Source organism: Meles meles, chromosome 8 (assembly GCF_922984935.1).
Source record: "Meles meles chromosome 8, mMelMel3.1 paternal haplotype, whole genome shotgun sequence".
Classification (NCBI taxonomy): Eukaryota; Metazoa; Chordata; class Mammalia; order Carnivora; family Mustelidae; genus Meles; species Meles meles.
Genome location: NC_060073.1, coordinates 45,955,751 through 45,977,874, shown reverse-complemented (window position 1 = coordinate 45,977,874; position 22,124 = coordinate 45,955,751). Strand labels below are relative to the sequence as shown.

General features: G+C 37.4%; 1 protein-coding gene across 9 annotated transcripts in view; it reads right to left on the bottom strand.

Annotated features, from left to right (window-relative positions):
- SOX6 (SRY-box transcription factor 6) overlaps positions 1-22,124 on the bottom strand; it is a 645,777-nt gene that overhangs the window by 183,051 nt on the left and 440,602 nt on the right. For all 9 annotated transcript variants that reach the window (XM_046016041.1, XM_046016039.1, XM_046016042.1 and 6 more), the window contains 2 exons: positions 20,543-20,715; positions 17,650-17,718 (listed from right to left, as the gene is read on the bottom strand). In XM_046016041.1, coding sequence (XP_045871997.1) covers positions 17,650-17,718; positions 20,543-20,715 — 242 coding nt within the window. The remainder of the gene's footprint in view (positions 1-17,649; positions 17,719-20,542; positions 20,716-22,124) is intronic.

The following is a 22,124-nucleotide window of genomic DNA, read 5'->3' as shown; positions in this document are numbered from 1 at the left end:
TTATTGGTGATCATCAAGAGAACCAAGGCCATTGTTTTACTTCTAAAATAAATCAAGAGTCAAGTTTGGCCAAACTGTCTCAAGATTCAACATCGTGTCTTCATAAGAAATTAGGAGAAGAATAAATGAAACAAGATGGGATTGGGAGGGAGACAAACCATAAATGACTCTTAATCTCACAAAACAAACTGGGGGTTGCTGGGGGGGAGGTGGGATTGGGAGAGGGGGAGGGGGTTATGGACATTGGGGAGGGTATGTGCTATCGTGAGTGCTGTGAAGTGTGTAAACCTGGCGATTCACAAACCTGTACCCCTGGGGATAAAAATACATTATATGTTTATTAAAAAAAAAAAATTTGGAAGGGGAGGCGAACCATAAGAGACTATGAACTCTGGAAAACAACCTGAGGGTTTTGAAGGGTCAGGGGTGGGAGGTTGGGGGAACAGGTGGTGGGTAATGGGGAGGGCACATTTTGCATGGAGCACTGGGTGTTGTGCAAAAACAATGAATACTGTTACGCTAAAAAAATAAATAAAATGGGGGAAAAAAAAGAAATTATAAATTTCTCTTTCATTTCTAAAATTCTTTTCTGTAAACAACTTAAATACTTGGTGTGTCCTGTTTTAAAAACACGCAAAACAGATAAATAAGAAGGTAATTATTGTTCATATTTATATATTCTTACCTTAATAATATAATAGTTGTCATATAAATACATTTAAATACTTTTTATAGATAATTAGCTGAAGATATCAAGCTTGAAAGGAAAAGTAAAGAAATTTAAAGATAAGTAGTTAGAAATCAAGATAAAGGGCTAACGAGGATTATAATACAAGTCAAAGGAGGAAAAATGATCTATTTTATAAAACCTTAAGAAAATATGAACAGTGTAAATGGAAATATACCTGTAACTTCCTACATATGCCTCTTCAACAACATGGATTTTCCCCCAGATGCCAGAGTCCACAAATTGAGACAAACTAAACAAATCATGGCTTGAAACACCCACGGAAAATGTTGAAATAAAGATCCCCTCCACATTTTAAGCAATTACTGTCTAAAGAAAGGGTTCACAGTGTTGCCAAGGATGCTGCTTAGTAAATACTTTAAATTCCTTCCACTTGAGAGAGAAAGGATCCAAAGTATATTTGCTTCTCCCATCCCCCTCTAGTGAATTAATATTCCATGATATACACCACCACTGCTGATGGGGGCACCTCTTTTCAATGAGCAGAGATCAGCAAATGGCTATTTCACAAAGAATAAAAATATAACCTTGTAATTTTAATGCGTGTTTATGTTAAAAAAAATGTGGCAGATCCATGTTAATAAACCTTGCTTAGGGAAAAAATAAAATAGTTGCTAAGCCATGGTGAGTAATTAGCCTTTTAGCATCCCCTTTCTTCAAGAATGCTTCCTCCTGTGCTGGTTCTTTTAAATAGCTCCAGTCCTGGCTGCCTTTGTTGGGCTTCGAAATTGTTCACATATGAGAGAAATTAAGCTCTCATTTAACAGAGACACATGCCTGTCAAGACCAGAGGAACAAAGACTAGTCCCTGGGGCCTGTTCAGCTCCCAGAGGCTGCCACTCATTCTGTTAGCAATGCTTACCCTTTACAGAATGTGTATAAAACCCAATAAATCATTTCATCTGCTGTGCTTAATACACGAGAGCTCAAACCATTTTTCAAAGTGTTTTCTCTTTCTCACACAACTTCACAGCTAGTTAGTCAAAAAAAAGGGAGGGGGGACCTCCTATTGGTTTTTTGTTTTGTTTTGTTTTGTTTTTCCACATGCAATATGCCTTTTCTAGTCAAAAAGGTAATGAGAATGTTCCCAAACACTGCTGGCATAAACGGAGAGGCAGAATCTCCTTAGATTTCTTCCCAGATATCTTTCCTACACTTTATGGTTAATAATGAGAACACCCATTTTGTGAATTACCAGTACATCTCCCAGCTGCTTTTCAACCTACATTCAGGAGCTAGCTCTGGCAAATCTGAAATGGTCAAGGACCAGAACTGGACAGACTTGCTGTCCTATTTAAATCCAATACATTTTGCCCCTTTGGAACACTCAGCCACCATGTTCTTTCAGGTTGGAATTAAGACCACTACTTACGAAGGCAGCTCTTTTTACTAGGAAAATAAAATGGCCTTATAAACCCAACCAAATGTCCCCTCATACATTCTCATTTCCAAAGAAAATAAGATGATCTTTGAGCCTTCTTCAGGAGAAAAGACAATGTTACCTTTTACACAGAAATCTCTGTACTGTCCCCTACCTCATTCCCTTACCTACTCCTCCCCCTGGGGAAAAATATGGAGGCTCTGATGAAAGACTAATGACCAGACTTTAAAAGCCTTCTAGTCTAGACTTCTCTTATCCAAGGGAGAGAGGGGAACGGCTGTGGGGAAATGAGTATCTTTCCATAATTTTTAAAATAAATACTTTATTCAAAAGTAAAGTGCTTGTTTACCTGACTGTGTTGCAGGAAAGCAAATTTACCAAGGATTTACTCCAGCAATGTTAATCTTTCCATAGAAACACCGAGAGTTTCAGGGCTGACAGCTTCAATCCCCAAGATGCTATGAACCCCAAAATAATAAGAAGCCGGTAGCACAAGTAACTTCACCCTGCTCAGTGGGGACGGAAAGCAGATCTGGATTTCATAAGTAAAACCAGATCTATACAATGGTTATATGGTAAAGCCCCACAATTAATGGAAACCATAAACAGTTCAAGAAGCCAGCACTGCGGTAGTTTCTCCAGAACAGGTTTAACTCACATCTAGTTAGATATTAATCAGACGTACAACTGGCACAAATGCTTTGTGCAAACACAGGTAACTGTACAGATGCTTTAGTACAAAAGAAAAGAAAATGAGACGGAAGTGCATTCGACTCTTTTACATTCATATTTATGTATCATTCCCGACTGATTTATCATTTTTCAAATAATAAATTATTTTCATTTTTAAACCACAAATCACGTCCTGCAGGCCTTAGCAGATGCAGTGTCAGAATGTGGTAGTACAACAAAATTAATTAAATAACCCTTGAAAAAATAAAACAAAGTTTATTTATAAAAAATGACATTAAGGTGAACTGCCTAATAAGAACATGGATTTGCTTAAATAAAACATTATATGGTTCTGTTTTAGATTCATCCCTAAAGCCCTGAAAGATATTAGAATTTTAGTGAGTAATTACCCTATTTACTTCAAACAAAATGGGAGGAAATCAGAAAACCATATTAAACTCTACCACACATCAGAAATGAAATTCTCTCATTTTTTATCTTGCAACCCAATAAATAAATTGTAGTTGGAAAATTTATTGGGACTAGACGATGAAACCTAACAAGCTAGAAATCAGGATATGGCCGAAAGAATATCCATATCAACATTATGCTTCAAGCAGTAAACCTACTTCTAGAAAGCATAACCAAGTAGTCTCCCCTTCACAGCTTAATTGTTTTCAGACAGTCTGAGCCTCACTCAGCACCACCCCCACAGTTAGACAAAATTCTAACTACTTAACACATCTCTTTTCAAATGAAAATGCAACACTTGGGGTGAAAACAAGAGAGACTAGGAAAAGGTGTTACATGCTATATATGCCACTGACATAATTCTACACGAGGATATGTTGTAATTTCCTGCAATTAATACTTCAGCAAAGCTATAAGGATTTTTTTTCCCAAAAATTATAATATTTCACTAGCAACACTAAAATGAAGTTTGTGTCACCCTTTCCATTATATAGCCCTAATGGCAGGAGTTTGTCATTGGCTGCAGAAATGTGTTTGGTGTAGACTGAAAGCAGGCATTTATAGGCCCTCTTCCTAAATATGTTTTTCTAAGAATCCCCGATAGTCATCACTTCATGTGGCAGGCATTACAAGCCATCCCAATACCCCACAAAGGAAACATGAATTTGACCTCATCATTTAAAAAACCTTTCAATGGTTTAAAATGCAAACATTCCTAGGGGGACATGGCTTATGCTGTGGCCAAATGTGACATTTGCCTGCGACCTTCTTAGGCAAAACCGCCTACTACTCTCCATTTCCCAAGGACCAGAATTAATTCCCTTCATCCAGAGTCACAGGAGGTCATAGTGACAAGGAGTTTCTGCAATAATCTTTGTTCTAAATATATGGAAAATGAAAATCATTGCAGAAGAATAATTTTCCAGAGGTCATATAGTTACTAGCCAAACAAAAACTAGACACAGACATCCTGAGTCCAAGTCTAGGCTTCTTTCTGCCACCCTACACTGCTCTAATACTATTATCCCCCAGTTGGGACTATATACCTTCTATAGAAGGGAGAAGAACAAGTTCTGCTGTGAGTAGATCAGTTATCATCTCCATGGATCCCTTTTTACTAGGCTTGAAATTATGGCCTCCCCAAGCCAACAGGAACCTACAAGTCTGTGGGATTAATTCAGTGTCCTAGGCAAAGATGGTTGGAAAAACAAGGAAGAGATGGAATGTCTTCAGTAAAACAGTCTGACACTACTGGAAAGATCTGTACCCGCACATTTTTTTCCAACTATTTGGAGACCTCGTGTTTTTTATTAACTGGAAGCTCTATTTGAGCAACCAGAAATCAGATATGACAATTAAATCATAAGATCTGATGATCTATTGGTGATCACAATCTATCCGACAGGTGATCACAAGATAAGAAGATAGATGCCTGCTCCTTTTTTGTTACCTGCATTTTAAAAAAAGTAAAATAAGAATAATAAAGCTAATTATAAAAACAATTCATTCTCTTCCAGTCTTTTTTATGCCTATTTGTATGTAGCTGAGATTATAATGTACTTACATTATTGCATTCTGGGTTTTTTCCACCTGATGATATATTGTAAGTATTACCTCAAATCATTAAAAATTATTTGTAAATATCTTTAAAAGTCTGTAACAGCCCATCACATGAATATACCACAAAAAATTTAATAATCTTACTAATATTGAAAATCAGTGTTCTTTCAAAGTACATTTAAAATTTTAATTTTTCTTATACAAAAGCAATACATGTTAGAAAATTTTTTAAAAAACTAAACTAAAACAAGAAAAAATTGTTTAACTATGATTCTATTATAAGAAGACATTTGCCTTAAAGATTGTACACATAATCACTTGAGGTATACAGTATATCTGATAGATGTTATATCACAAATCAGGTCTCCACAGTCAGGTCCAATCTTACTGAGAAGGAAAGATAACTGTACTGATATGGAAGTCAAGTCCTAAACATAGAATTCCAATGACCTCTTCCACTGGATCACCAATGATCTGAATTTCCCTCCCACAGGGGATCCCTAGGAATTCCAGGGATGTACTTCTACCTTAAAACAGAGACCCTGGAAGGGCCCTGCCAGAGACCAGTGTATCTCACAATCGCCAAAGAACCAAATCAGACAATCTTAACAGGAAAAGAGCCGTTGTATGGAGGCCATCTTCAAGAGCTCAACATCATTTTTCTTTGCTCTGGTTTCCACCCTTGCACTATAGATACTCCAGCCATGGGCTGGAATCCCTCCAACATCAGACTACATGCTTGCCCTATCATTGTGGATCTGACCTGGTCTACCTGATCTTCTGAGAATAACCTCTGGCTAGAACCAATAATGAATACTACTATCTCACTTTTGCCTGCTCCTATGGGCTTTTCTTCCCTTTTTAAAAATATGTATGTATGTATGTATTTCTTATTTTTCTTTTTTTACAATTCTTTTTTAAAAAGATTTTATTTATTTATTTGACACAGAGAGAGAGATCACAAGTAAGCAGAGCAGCAGGCAGAAAGAGAGGGAGGAGCAGGCTCCCTGCTGAGCCCCGATGTGGGGCTCAATCCCAGGACCCTAAGATCATGACCTGAGCTGATGGCAGAGGCTTAACCCACTGAGCCACCCAGGTGCCCCATTTATTTCTTATTTTTCTTATTTTAAGTAGGTTCCATGCCCAGTGTGTGGCTGAAACTCACTACCCTGAGATCAAGAATCACATGTTCCACTAGGAGTGAGCCAGTCAGGTGTCTTGCTCGCTAAGCTTCTCGTTGGAGCATCCCAGCGCATCTAACTGTGACTCTACTCCATCTAACCTTCAAACATAAAATCTAGAAACCTGAGTCCGCACAAAGCATTACAAAGAATTACACAGAGTAGGATAGAGAGAAAAACTTGGAACTACATTTTCCTTTTCTGAAGCCTCCTTTCCTCATCACTGAGCAAGGTGACACCTTCCTGTCAATGTGCACTTCCTTCCTCTGCAACATCTTCTGCTGTTAAGCTCATTCTTCCACCACTATATCTATGCTGATACCTTCAAGCCCCAGCCTCCAGCACCTAAACTGATGATCTGGGAGCTATCATGACATTCTCGATTTCTCGGTGAAATGCAAGTCAGGAGGAAGGAGAAGCTGACAGCCACAGGATGAAAAAAGGTCCTTTAGGACAGACAAATACATGAGCCAGCAGCTGGAGAGCTCTCCTCTCCTTGAAGTTTTAAGCCCCGCATTGCCTCCTCAGGCACCATTCAATTATGGGAATCCTAAAGAGCCTTATATTTAACTAATTCTCTGTACATTAACAAATGACTTCTGCCACAGCTAGCTCCTGAAACAGTGAACTAGGACTTACTTATATCTTTTATCAAAGAACAGCACATGAGGAATGTTTTTCCCTTTGGGTAACTGGTTCCTGACATCATCACAACTTTCAAAAAGGAAAAAAGTTACTAGACGACCAACTGAAACTAAAATCAGCTTTCTTGGCTCCCCCACCCCTTTCCTATGAATACTACAACTAAAGAATGCATAAAGGAGCAGCCAACCTTTGTGCAGCTGGGAAATGAAGGATGCTAGTCCAGTACAGAATAAGCCAGGCCTGCTACGAGTTCTTTACAGTAGTTTGTCCACCTTGTCAGATGTTCCAGCAGCAGCTAAGTCACCCCAGCTGACAGCCCTTTCCATCTGCACTAATTTCAGCCACTGTAGAAAATTCAAATCTTTCACCGAAATGTGTGTTCAACAAAAGTCATGACTATGCCCTGACTGAGGATGGACTTGATCCTTTCTTCTGATCTGTGAATTCCTTGACTTTCATTGTTTAATGTTACAACTTCAACATTTTCTTAATGGATCGGGTGTTAGATAAAATGAATCCAGCATCTCACAGTGAGACCCTGATCCCTTTTGCATCATTTATTTTCTTTTATTTTGAACAAGTAGAACTATCTGACTCTAACATTAATAACTTTGAGTGGGAGTTACCTTATGTGAATTAAAAATGGTTATGTCAGTACATCCCTTCAGAATTTAAAAGATATTTCCCTGTGCTATATCAAGAGTCACACAGTATATCAATTTTTATTTCCCATCTCTCAAGTCTGGTATGCATACTGTTTAACTTCTTAAATTCTAAGTATAGACATAATTCACAAAAGCTGGGCAAATGCTTGACTTACAGGAGATGGCATACACAAGATTTATATGAACAACTTTATTTTAAACAAGAAAGACTTTTGCATTTTGTGCTGCTACATCATGTAACTTCATCTGTTTTTTTTTTAAGCTATAAAATAATTTGAAAGGTTCATTTACTGTCCTTCTAACTTCGCAAGCACTATTGATCTAATAGGAAAGCCCATTTTGTTGTAAAAGGTGAGAATTTGGCCCTGTTTTCCAGAATAAAATGCCGTGCTCTCTTTTAGACAATCTCCAGGCAGCCCTAATTCTTAGCCAACTACTTCTGAGTGCCTGATAAACTTACTCTCCTCTCACTGACAATTGAAATAGCCCTCATTTGGCAGCCAGAGAAAACTACTGCTCTTTCTTTTCCTTTAGATTATCATGGTCATAATAGATTTAAGCGCATCAACATTGATTACCCTATATTCACATCGCTAATTTGTGAGTTCTAAATATCATGTGTATATAGATACAAACATACTTACAAACACAGATACTATATATATATATATATATATATATATATATATATACATACACACACACACCTTATAGAGAAGAATATATTCTTCTCTATAAGGTACTCTGAAATGTTATACTTGGTAAAAAAAAAAAAAAAGGCAACAATACAGATACTGATAGATACTATGCATTGAGCACATACTAGAGGCTTTATATGAGGCTCTCTAATCTCACAACTAATAAGTACTATTATGATCCATCTATTACTATTAAAATGCAGACTCAGAGGCATTAAGAAACTTGTCTCATACCTAGTAAGTAGCAAAACAGATCACTGAGCTAATTAGTAGTAGAACTAGAATTTAAATCTGAATTTATTTAATCAATACCTGTGCTAGTTCCATAACAATTTTAAATTACAAACCCTCTGAAATAATGCCTCTTATTCTCTATACTTTCTACTTATATGTACAAATCTAGCGTAAAGGCGCATTCACGTTTGTACATTCTACAAGTATATCACGATGTGGTCAATTTTGTAGAGAATTTTTTTGAAAAAACACATACAAAAATAAATAATGGATTGATTTCCTGGATCATTTTGTTTAAGTAGTAACTGAGAATTTATTTTCTAAAACTTTTTATATTATTATGAAATGCTATCCTTCATTTTTATTGTAAATACCACCTCCCAAAGGAAAAAAAATATTCTGATCTCAACACATTCTTGTTTTGCCAGTATACCTACATATAAATAAAAATCAAGTTATTAGAACAATTAACTAAACTTATTTAAGTTGTTTAAACCATGATCCTTCATAAGCTTTCTAGCTTTTAAGTAAAATAGTTGTGACCAAAGTCTAAAATATATTTCAGCTGCTAAAGAATTATTTGTTTAATCCATGTCCAACCCTCTATTTACCTAGATATATATAGCTATTGATATAAATATAGATACACAGATGTTAGACAGGTAAATAGATGGTCCAAAGAACTTAGAGTTCACATTTAATCATTAAGTCTGTATTACACCATCTAAAGCAGTATTTCTCAGTCTTGATTGTCCTCTAGTATCTCTAGAGAGTTTTTAGCCATTTTCTACTAGGACTGTACCCCAGACCAATTAAATCAGAATCTCTGGGATGGAACCCAGGCATTAGTATTTTTAAAAGGCTTCCAAGTGATTACAAGGTATAACCAAGATTGAGAACCACTGGCATCAAATGCTGTCACTCACTGCTCACTTTTGTCAGCTGGAGAAGGTAGCTGTAAAGAAAAGTATTAACATTAAAGGTGATCGACCCTCAATATAAAGACATATCACTTTAAAGCCCCCAGAAAGTAAAATAATTAACTATCTAAGAAGTTTATATATAAAATACCAAAAGAGTCACTCAGCCATGAATACATTTCATACTACACTACAGGAAGACTTCAATTATATTCTTTTTATCTCTTTCCTTGTGGGTATATACCCATAGTTGTAGTAGTTCTGGGATATAAACTGATTCTAATGGCAAATCTTCAATTTTTTTTCTGTTTAAGGACAAAGAGAATGTAATGAGATTTTTAGATGTTAGTTGTTATTTTCCACATTTTACAAACCAGGAAACTGAAGTGCACTAAGATTTATTCGAGTCACAAAAAGGGCAAATTGACACACAACCTGGAATGTTGGAAAGAGCACTAGACTAGGAGCCAAGAAAGTTGGTTCCACTCATAGCTCAGACAATATTTAACTTTTTAAGATTGGACAAGTCCGGAGTTTCGGTTTTCTTCTATAAAGTACAGGATTTGGACTGGAGAAAAAGTTCCAAAGAAGTTCTAAAGAAAAACAAAACTGGGGATATATGGAGATATCTAGATATCTATATAGATATCTATCTATCTATCTATCTATCTATATATATATATATATATTTGGGAATGTCTTATTTTACCAAATGGAAAACAAAGAAAGTACATATCATCCATTATCGCCTTTACTTCATAAAAAGAAAAAGCATTTTAATTCTAAAGGAGGTAAAAAAAAAATAATAAACCCATAATGTCAGGATTATCTTTAAATATAGCTTAATGATAAACTCACAATATTGTTGTCCACCAGGGACAGCAACCAGCCCTCACCCCACCTCATGAGCAAATGAGAAGCATGGGGACTTCCATATGATGTTTCAAGTTTAGCCTTCTGTTAAAGTGGAAGCAGTGTGAAGGGGGATCTTTTAATACCTCTTAGTGTAGTACTTTTTCAGAGCTTTCCCAAAAGTTATCATTAAAGACCATTTTCATAATTTTTGCCATACCCAAGTACGCAACTCTTATTTGCTTAAGGTTTTAATTTAAATTGACTTTTTTTTTTTGCTTAAATACATTTCTTTCAAAAGGAAACTTTATAGCACTACCTCAAATAGAAACCTAAAAACTCTTGTTATAAATACAAGATAACCAAGTAAGTACAAAAATCAAAGTTTTAAAATAACATGGAGGACATGGGGAGATGGAGAGGAGAAGGGAGTTGAGGGAAATTGGAAGGGGAGATGAACCATGAGAGACTATGGACTCTGAAAAACAACCCTGAGGGTTTTGAAGGGGTGGGGGCGGGGGGAGGGGGTGGGAGGTTGGGGGAACCAGGTGGTGGGTAATAGGAGGGCACGTATTGCATGGAGCACTGGGTATGGTGCAAAAACAATAAATACTGTTACAGTGAAAAAAAAATAAAATATATATATATATGCATATGCAAAAAAAAAAGAAAAAAGAAAAATCAAAGTTTTATTTTATTTTTATTTTATTTCATTTTATCTGTAGCTAAATGCTGTCGCCTTCAGTGACTCTGAGACTAAGATGCTCTCTCACTCTCTCTCTATGTCTTTCCTACAGAGAGAGATTAGCACATCCTAGAAAGGTATTAAAGACTAACATTAAACTGAGCTCTCAGTGTAATCAAAGACGTCAAGAAAAAAATAGAAGACTGCTGCCTTTTCCCCATGGGATTGATTCAGTGTTACATAATGGCAATGTCACATGCCAGCACCACCTGGGTCATCTGCCCATTCCATTCCATACCCTCCTGCCTTTGAAGAGGTCATGTACTCTCCCTTTTTCATTAATCCCAGAAAGAAGCAAAGACTTTGGTTTCCCAGAATTTTTAGAATCGGCAGTTTAAGAAAGAGCTGGGGAGTGGAGTCAGAGATAAGTATAAGCAGGTAAAATAGACAAGGGAGGGTCACCTAGAGAGGGTAAGGGTAACTGAAGCCCCAGTGCCTCGAAAGCATTGAGATTCAGGCTCTGGTCTGCTGAGCCATCTCTGCTATGGGCCACATTTAGAAAACAGGTAGAAGGCTGATTAATAACTCCATATAGTAAGTAACTCATAGAATGTGGGCAAGTATCACTTCTTATTTTTAGATCCACTCCAACTTTAACAGTCTAGCGTGGCTAAATCGGAGTTTCTAATCCACAGAGAATTTAAATTTTTAGCTGGGAAGGCCCTTGCTCTTCCTGAATTAGAGCAGCTTTACCTATTCTTTATAATTCAGAAACTTCATTATTAAAATGTTTGAAGCAAGCTATGGAGCATCTATCATTACTTAAAAAGTTAATTAGATTACATAAAAGAAATAATTAGATTTGCATTTTTATCTTGGTTTTAAACATCCAAAGAAGATCACAACAGCCTGCCTGTGGGCAATTAAAAACAGCATACAGCGGAGAAATAGAGGAGACAGGGTCTGTTTTTCCTGGCTAATTCATGATTGAAGATAGAATTACAAAATATTTTAAGGGCTTGCTGAAGCTGGGGGCTAATCCTAGACTTCTAAGCTTTGTTTATAACTCTCATTTCACTGCAAGAGAGTATCAGATCCACGTACAGTGCCAATAGTGGTATCAAATTACTTCCAGCGGGTTTATTTAGTCCTGTTCAGAGGCTGTTGGAAGGAGATTCGTTACCTGATCAATAACACAAAAAAGAACTATTGGCTAGAGCCAAAACAGGAGCACTCTAATTGCTTTTTGTTTATCAATGCTAAATACAATTAACAGAGATACAACATATGACAGAGGGACTCCATGAGACTGGAGGGCTCCTGACTTTCATCAGGCTCGTGTCAGCTCCTGCAGCCATCTCCAAAAGACAATCAATGCCAAGGTCCAGCTCTTAAAATTAGAGGTCACTTAGATACTTAATGATGAAGCATACCTTCAAATATATATCTATTATTATTATCCTAGCAAAAAATTAATTAACCAGGTCATACAGACCAGGAAGGCTAATGTACAAAGTAATTATTTCTGATCCTTAGACAACTACTACGCATGAAAAGGTAGTCCTTATTCTGCTCAGCAGATACCTGAAATGCCTATAGTTAATCATACTGAAGGAAAAGAAAAGGCAAGGTTTATCTCCTTATAAGGTGAGAGTAGGTCTCAAATTATTCTCTTTAATGGTTTAAGAACAATCATCTCCTTTTTTATAATATTAGCCTCTCTCCTGGTTAGATGGGAGGAAGAAGAATGCATATTGAATGGTGCTCTATCCCATGACAGACACACAGAGACAAACAAAATATATGAAAAGCACACAGGAGGGCGCCTGGGTGGCTCAGTGGGTTAAGCCACTGCCTTCGGCTCAGGTCATGATCTCAGGGTCCTGGGATTGAGTCCCGCATCGGGCTCTCTGCTCAGCAAGGAGCCTGCTTCCCTCTTTCTCTCTCTGCCTGTCTCTCTGTCTACTTGTGATCTCTCTCTGTCAAATAAATAAATAAAATCTTTAAAAAAAAAAAAAAAAAAGAAAAGCACACAGGAATATATTATAGCCAAAATAGAAAATACTGTGTATGAAAAATACTCGTATACTCTCAAGAGCAAAATGAAGCTTCAGGGAGGAGAAAAACACTTGTAAATAAGCAACCTGTAATACAGCATTTAAAGTAGAAAGCTTTCAGATGAGATAGAGTATGTGGAAAGCTGCAGCAATGGCATTTGCCATCTAATGGAGTTTGCCATCTAATGCATGTATGAAATGATGAAGAAAGGAATATTGTACATTCATCCCAAAGATTAAAATTCATAAAGATTAACAAAAAGATAAGAATTTCAAGTTTCACAATTATACTAAAAAAGGCATGTGTGGATGAATTCACTAAATCGTTGGCTCTGACCCAGAAAGCCAAATGCCCCAAAAGTCCCGCAACCAGCCAGCCCAGTGTTAGGAGACCAGTGTGGTTCCATCAGTGATGTGATACACTGCCCGCACAGCACACAATATAAGCCACTTGGACATCTCTAAGATTGGGGTTTGAAGAGACATGAATAGGGAGATAACACTGTTCATGTCTGGAAAAGTAAGTTTCTCACTGAGATATCTTCTCCCAAAGACTAAGCTTTAGCAACAAAATGCCCATATAAATACGTTCCTGGTAATGTGCTATTGAAACCAAAGAATGTGGTACATTGCATCCACGAAGACTATCTTCTCTAGAATCAAGAACCATGACATGGGCAGCTGAGGTTGGATACATAAATTTATGGATGGATCAAGAAAGCAGGATTTAGGGGTGCCTGGGTGGCTCAGTGGTTTAAGTCTCTGCCTTCGGCTCAGGTCATGATCTCAGGGTCCTGGGATCGGGCCCCGCGTCCGGCTCTCTGCTCAGTGGGGAGCCTGTTTCTCCCTCTCTCTCTGCCTGCCTCTCTGCCTACTTATGACCTCTCTCTCTGTCAAATAAATAAATAAAATATTTTAAAAAAAGCAGGATTTATAAAGTATTTTTTCCTTTGCTTAGACTAGCCTTCTATTTAGTAGTTGATTAAAACACTGTACATATACTTTGATATGTCCAATAGATTAAAAGTGAGTTTTGTTGACTGGTCAACATAACAAATAAATAAAATGCTTCAAAAGACTGGCTAAGATACTCAAATGCAACGGTGGGGAGCAAGGACAAGATATGACCAAAGCAGTTACCTGTCTTTTGGAATTAAAGCACAGGAACCAACATTCCCAATTCTAGGGACCCATGTTCTATCATCTATTATTTTGGCTTTCCGTAGACTTGATGAAACTGCTATTTCTGTCCAGGAAATATCAAAAATGTCTAACTTTTTCTGGGCTCTATATCGGGGGAATTACTTAATATGAAACAAATTAGAGGAATCACCATTTTCTCCAAAGCACAAACAGAGGGATCTGAATTCACTAAGGAAACAGCCTCCTAAAAGATCTGTTAATATTAAAACATTTTAATAATCATTTCAAGTTATTACCCTGATTTTTTAATGGCAAAAATTGACTCATCAAAAATATAAAAACATTGGTTCACAAAACTCATTCATCTTACTTTCTCAACATGGCTTACATAGTGCCTCTTTCAAAATTTCGTTAGAATTTACTAAGGCAAAATTATGTCAAAAATTTTTTTTAAGGAAGAAAAAATATATAAATGAAATGGTTTTTAACTACACATTTAAGTTTTGAATGATTTCACATAATAAAAGCATGGGACTTCTACACTACTGTCTTCATCATGCCTTTTCCTATCTCTAAGGAAAAATCCTGCTTTTCACTATTTGTAAACCATTCAGGTTTTCATTTGTTTTGATTTTAATAGGCCCAGATGTGTTGGTGTGTGGTTATTACAAGAGGTTAGACACTCCTCCCTTCCTTTACATTACAGCTTGAAAAATCCGAAACAACAAGACTAATTCACAAGTCGGCATTCTGAACTAGAAGTAGAGTGCAGTCTTGACTGTAACCCCCTGATCCATAACCAACTGCTGCTCGTGATCCATAGCCAATTGCCATGGCTTAATCTTGCTGACCATGTTAGCTAACAGGTTCTGGCACTCAAGATTTAAAAAGAAGAACGAAGGTCAAACTTGGCTCAAATTGTTTCTGTATACATTCGCTTTCAGAAGAAGGTTTTGCGCTCACCTTACTTTACTCTTTATTCTGGTTTGTTTTCAAAAGGGACACCAATGGGTCTTTCATGGTAGAAAGTGTTAGAAACATCTCTTAAATCTCATATTTTGCTCAAAAAGTATACTAAAACTAGCCCAATAATAATCTCTTCTAAATTTGATCATGATGATAGCTTGTCAAAAACCATATTTGAAAATAGTTAACCCATTCCCCTTGCAGAAAAAAAAATAAGTAACTAAAAGTCTGAATATCAAATACCTGTTTCATAAGTGTCAGAGATGATATGTTTTGTGTAAGGAGTGTTTTTAAGCATTTGAAAAATTCTTTGAATGGTCTATACTGATAAGATAAACACTGAAAAGATATGAAATAATGCAGTAGCTCAGGACAGAATGAACTATAAATACAGGTTATTGCTTCCTGTTATTTTTTAAAATATGAATTCTTATTACAAAGATTCCTACATATCTACAATGAATGCAATTCTGATACTTTGAATCTCTCTGATTTTACAATTTGTACAGCTGAGATCAAGTGCTGATTATCTTCAATTTTTAAAAATTTAAACAATAATATCCACAGTTTTAAAAGCAATTAAACTTCTATTAAAAAGCTTGAAAAAACAATTTCCCATCTTCTCAAATTGAACATTCTAATAATATTCTAACATCATACTCTATAGTTTCTTGAAAAAAGGCACCAATTTCACATAGTAAAGTTATAACTATAAAATCCTATGCAATCAGTAAATACTAATAATATTTCATAAAAATTGCCCTGAACTGATTAGGTCTCTATTCATCTGACATCCTCAGTACCACAAAGCAAACATCGATTAAGACAGCCAATTCATATAAACAGCAGTGGACGAAGAAGTGAGATACATTCAAAATAAATAAAGAAGTAAATATAAAGATGTAAAAACATTAACAATAAGTAACTGATAAATCAGGGAACATCTCAGGAAAGTTCCTTCATTCCTGCTTTAAAATAGGAGAAAGAGAGAGAACTAAATGTTCAGGTTATTTAACACCTACTGAGTTCTTAGAGAGGAATCTAGAGAAAAATGTAGGAAACCACAGGCTAAAAATCTTGACCTTAGCAGTAGGAGACACACTGAAAAGTCTAATAAGGGCAGAACCAAGGAACACCTGGACAGTTATTTAATTAGGAATCTCAGCATGAGTCATAAAAGAGATATCAGGATGAGAAATTATCCCAAGATTTAATTGTAAAAGCTGACTGTCAAAAATGCCAGAGACATTCCATCTCTCCTGTATTTGGACTCTTTATTTTGAAACATACACACTTGCGTAGGGAAGCAGAATCAGAATGGATTAAACAGCAACAATGAAGACACTGGCTAAAACCTTTGGGTAAAGATAACTGGACAAAATGCCAAATGAGGTCCAGGGACTTCCTCAGGCACCAAGCTGGGGTACTTTAAATGGAACACCAAGTATAACTAACAAATGAAACAAGGCTCTACATTAAAATCACTGGCTTTCACCAATGAAAGAGTAGAAGAGTAAACTATGACTTCATGCAATTGATTTTTTTAAAAAACATACAGGAAGGTGTAATATTAAACTCAAGCAAAGGAATGCCATAATTCACAATATACCGCCCCAACTAGGCTGCAACACAGATTGCAGAGGTTAGAAAACATCCACAGTAACCAAGAGAAAGCACTGAGGTTGTGGCGGGTAGACAGAAGTCTGGAATGAGTATTCCTCAGGATTAATCACCAGACAACCAGGTCTGTATTCTAAGGTTTTCTATGTTCCTTTTCAAAAAATGGAGGTCTCCCATCCAAGTACTAACCAGGCCCGACCCTGCTTAGCCTGGGTGGCTCAGTGGGTTGAGCCGCTGCCTTCGGCTCGGGTCATAATCTCAGGGTCCTGGGATCGAGTCCCACATCGGGCTCTCTGCTCCGCGGGGAGCCTGCTTCCTTCTCTCTCTCTCTCTGCCTGCCTCTCTGTCTACTTGTGGTCTCTCTCTGTCAAATAAATAAATAAAATCTTTAAAAAAAAAAAAAATGGAGGTCTCTTCCCTTACTATCTCAGATAGCTGTTAGTTACATTAACCATCAAGTGTCTAAAGGAACATCAGAAATCAGAATTCCTTCCCTGGCCATTGCAATCATGATCTATGTACTATGTCATACCGCCACAACAAAAAAAGGGATTTTTAAAATTGTGTTAAGATGATTTGGAAACAAGTCTTTCTTCCTTCCTAGACTACAAGCTCCTTGAAGACACATAATTATTCATTGATCTTTCTATTCCCCTCAGCACCCAGCAAAAATGCAGTGAATATTTATTAAAAGCCAAATTAATGTTATGATCTCTTCCAGGTTTTAAGACTTGTCTCATAATTGACCCAATCAGACAGTCCTAACAAGGAAATACACGTCAGCTTCTCCCTGCGATGCCATTAGGTGGTAAAATACAAAACAGAAAATGGCTTATGGCAATAAAAACAGCACGTGTGTGCTACCTTTGAAACCATTTAGATTTCTACTGGGTGAGGGTTGGGCAAATGGCAAAAGGAAAAAGAGATAAGGTTTATTCTGTGTACGCCTCACATCCGAAAAGAATGCTTAGACCACCATGTGGGCGTGATGGATGTTTCTAACATCCATGTATACAACTGTACAACATCGTTGAGTAACAGCCCTGTTGGTACTGTTGACAAGAGAGGGGTGCGTTTGCAGCATTTTCATTCCATTTGCAAGGAGGAAAGTATCTAAGTACCATCAGCCGAGAGTAATAAAATACACTGACCTGGATCTGTTGCTGCAGGAGATTAATTTTGTGCTGCTGCTGCAGAAGTTGCTGCTGTTGTCTTGCAATCTATCAGAAATAAAGTTTCGTTAAGTTCAAATGAAATGCTTGCACCTTTGCCATTACCCCAGGTATCTCTCTTGGAATGACAAGAATGCTTTACTGCACTTCTGTGTGAAAGAGTTCCTATAAAATGGGAGAGGCAGACTTAGTAAGCTGGAGAAAATGAAAAATTTCAAACAGGTGCCACCTCTCTGCTTACCCCCTAAATCTTTCTCTGTAGGTGAACAGTGCCCCTGTATGACACTTGGGAGCAGTTCATCCATATCTGCAGTGGTCATCTGGAAAGAGTGGGAATGTCGAAATCTGATCTTTGGAGAATAAAGACAGGAAAAGTCTGGCTACATTTTTCTCAAGAGCTTGATTTGGATGTAAAAAGTAAAATCTGTAAGCAAAGCCGGGAAAGAATTTTCTATTACTTGCAGTCTACTTTGGTGCAACCTTTTCTGAGGGAAAGATTTCCGGAACTGATACAACTTACAAATATTGTCAAGGGAGTGCCAAAAAAGCAGCAAAAATTCAGAAATCTTTTTGTTGTTGTTGTTTTAGTGCTTTAAAAAGCACTTTTTAAAAACAAAATTTAACATTTATCCTTTTGAGGGGAACGTGTTAATTTTAAAGTTCAGGATCCACATAAAAGTTTTACATTTCCTTCCTTCATCCAACAATCAAATTGAACACGTGAACGTGTCATCTGGTCTCTAGAAGAAATATTTGCCACTTAATGCAGGCCCTGCTGAGGACTGAATCTGCCCCTCAGAAGAGCAAGCAACTTCTTCGGCATAATTGTATTGACTATAAAACATGAGCTAGGCATGAGGCAGTCTACTGCCTCAAAAGCTGGTGTCCCGTGGTTGGGGGTAGGGGAAGGGGCGCGCTCAACATACTCACTGCCCACACAGGAAGCCAGTTCGGAAAAGTGGCCAGAGACTACTTAGAAGGACTTGGTTTTGTAGTGCTCTAAAGGCAAGAGTTATGGTTTTTTCCTTCCTATTTCTTCTATTTCCAAAAACCTGTATTCTAGAATGGGCAACCTTGGAATTGGAAATGAATACGGATCAGCCCTCGGCTGTATATTTCTTGAGTCTTTTTGATGCTTCAGCCCAGAGCTGAGGGAAACACCCAAATCACATTTCACTCAGCCCAAGATAACAAAAAATAGCTGTCTACTCCCAGATGTTGCTTTGTGGTTTCTGGTGATGACTGGCTCATACTGGAACTCACGATAGAGCTGCCGCTATCACAGGCTAGAGTTTTAGGAATGGGACCACTCCTTCCCAAAGCTTCTTAAGCAAAATGGAAACTGTGTCTAATCAGATTGGAAAGGCCCAATCAGAAACGGACAACTCGGTAACTCTAGGTATAGATGCTGGATCCTCTGAATATTTATTTCCTCTTAGCAAACCAGTGAAACACTACTAGGCATCTAATACTGATGGTCCCTCCTAAATGATAAAGTGCTGCATAGAAATGCATCCAAAACACCACAGTGCAATTACTATCATCCACTCTAGACGTATGGCTTTGACACAGTGAAGTATGGTACATAAGCACCATGTGGCTCAAATTCTGAATTTTATTTGCCAATTGGTTGAGCTACATGCTCGCTTCATTGAGCATGACAACCTAGTTTTAAGTGTCATTTAATTTTCATTTTGAAATATAATTACAAAGTGTTCACTGTAAGATATCACTCGTCTGCAAATGTGTCAAGATTAATTTGTGCTAGCTTATTCACAAGTGTCAATAGTTAATTACTGTGTCATCTCTGGATGGCTAAATGACATTCTAACTTCTGATTTTTTACAGTGTTCCTTTATGTTATTTTCCATTAGGGGCTGAGTCCATATTCCTACATGTGGGCAAATATTCAAGCATATAAAATACCAGACGTCACAACTCATTAAAATCAACAGAGCATATATTGCTCTATATACCCCTATAAAATACATCTAACTGAAAAGATAATTCCAGTAATAATGTCAGATTCCTAAAAACTGCACATTAATTTGGGTCTGTCTGATCCAAAGCATCAGGGACTACTCTATAGGATCATTGTTGTTAGATTAATGTACTCTTGTGAGACAGGAAAAACATTTGGGAAAGTGATATATTTTTTAAAAGATATATATTTAAACTTTGCTATTTCTTCTTCCTTCTCACATCTAAATCAATGAAATCAAATTCTTAGAGGAGTCATGTGCTAATTTGTTTCCAATGATTTAACTACGCTATAAATAGAGTGACCATATAATTTATATAATTTATCATTCAAACCAGGACAACTTTTGCAAGTGGAATAGGGGGTTATTAATAATAACTCTGGAAAACAGGCATTAGCCAGGGCTATTCTGGGAAAACTGAGACCTACGGCTACCCCAGCTTTATTGTCAGAGAGTATCATGGGACCAGTAAGCTTAAAGATCCTCAAAGATTTTCTAGACCAGGACCCTCATTTTCTGGATGAGAAGAGTAAGGCCTGGAGAGAAGCAACTTACTCTTGGTTAAGCTTGGAATAACTCTTGGTTAACACGAGGAATATGTGTGATGCCCACGTGAGTAAGTCCCTAAGTAATTAATCAAATCCAAATGTTCTGGAACAATGTTCTCACTTCAGTTATGCCCAATTGCTATGATGCCTTTCTTTGTCCTTCACATACCATCTCCGTATTCTTGAAGACCCTGGATTTTTGGAAGGCTTCTTCCTTTCTTTCCTTCTTTTTTTTTTTTTTTTTAAGGAATGCTTATGACAAATAAGCCAATCAATGTGATTACTCGCTGAGCTTGGCACATTCCACATCTCCAGTTCATCAGCTCCTTTTGCAGGGCTCACCTGTTCTTGCTGTTGGCGAGCAAGGTCCATTTGCTGCCGTTGTTTCTCAATTTGTGAGGCTGCCAGTTTCTTCTGTTCATCATGCGCTGCCAGGAGCTGCTCCCGTAAACTGATCAGCTGGGTAATCATAGTAGAGAGCTGCCGTTCTTTTTCTGCCAGGCTCTCAGGTGTACCTGAAATGGAAGTGAGAAGATAGCTCACAAGTTTGAGAAAAGTCTGAATGAATTGGGGAAAGGGGGAGGGCAGATTTAGAAAGGGACTACCCGAAGGCACTTAACGATCCGGGACAGTAACTGAAGGTTACTGTGAGTATAGGAACACTACAGAATATGGATGGAATGAACACGAGTTAGTCATCGCCCCTGCCAAGAAAAAGTATTATCACAATAAAATTCTCACTCTTCCCTCTTGCTCTTTAAACCAAAACAAAACAAAAAGCAGAATTACCCCCATCTTCACCCTTTTATCGTATTCCTCCTCCTCCCCCCTTACCCCTACCAAACCTATCTGATCAAGCTAAGGAAACCTATGATATTTAACACCAAAGATTAGAAAGTATATAGGTTCTGTTAATATTCTATAATATTAGTTATCTCTACCTCAGTGACTAACACAGGATCTGAGACCTAGTAGGTGCTTAATAAGTGTTATTTAAGGAATCTTCCAATCATCGCTCTCATAAAACTTTTCTGTTGTGTAGGAACCTGTCTCTGAAGTCAGAAGCTGTTCTCTTGGCCATGGAATGAGTTCTACAGAGAGAGGGGAAAACAAAAACAAAAACAAAAACAAAACTCCCTTGCCTCAGGTAAGAAAGGATTGAATCTGATTTCTCGCCCCTGTGAGGGGATCAAGCTAAAGTTCTCAAGTTCATCCTTAAAGGCAACAATGTTGCTTCTGGAGGCTCCTTCACCCTTTTGTCATTTGTCATTCTTCAAAGGGAAAAAAAAACACGTGTGAGGTTGAAAAGGTTATGCATAAGGATGTGCTGTTTAATGAATACGGTGTCGCTGAACACTTATGGTATGCACTAATGGTGCTGAACAGTCTTTTTATGGGCAAATTGCACAGCTCTCATAAGTAAAGGGTACAGAATCCTTTTGTGAATCTAAATTAGAGTATTTACCACAGCATAAGATAAGAATTTCAACCCACTGTATTTGAGCCACACAGGTTTCATTATGAAGAAATGATCTATGATTTGAAAGCTTTTCAGAAAGATGCCACCAGCTGTCAAAGGGGACAAAGATTGCCGTTGTGTGTGTGTGTGTGTGTGTGTGTGTGTGTGTGTGAGAGGAGACTTCCAAACGCCTTATGAAATCCCCCTCATTCCTGAAAAGAAAGCACCGGGACAATTTGAGAAACTAACACTATTTCAATTAGCAGTGGTCCTATTTTCCAAGTGCCCCCATGGACAAAGGGAGCCTTCAGAGGATGTCGGTAAGTCCTTGCTAGTATATGACTCCCAGAAGGTAAAACTGATGTCAGCAGAGAAGTTATGGCACTTAAGGACCACCTTGGGGTTTGTAATGTCAATTCAAGTCCTTAAAAAATAAAGAAACAAACCAACAGCCAATATCCCATG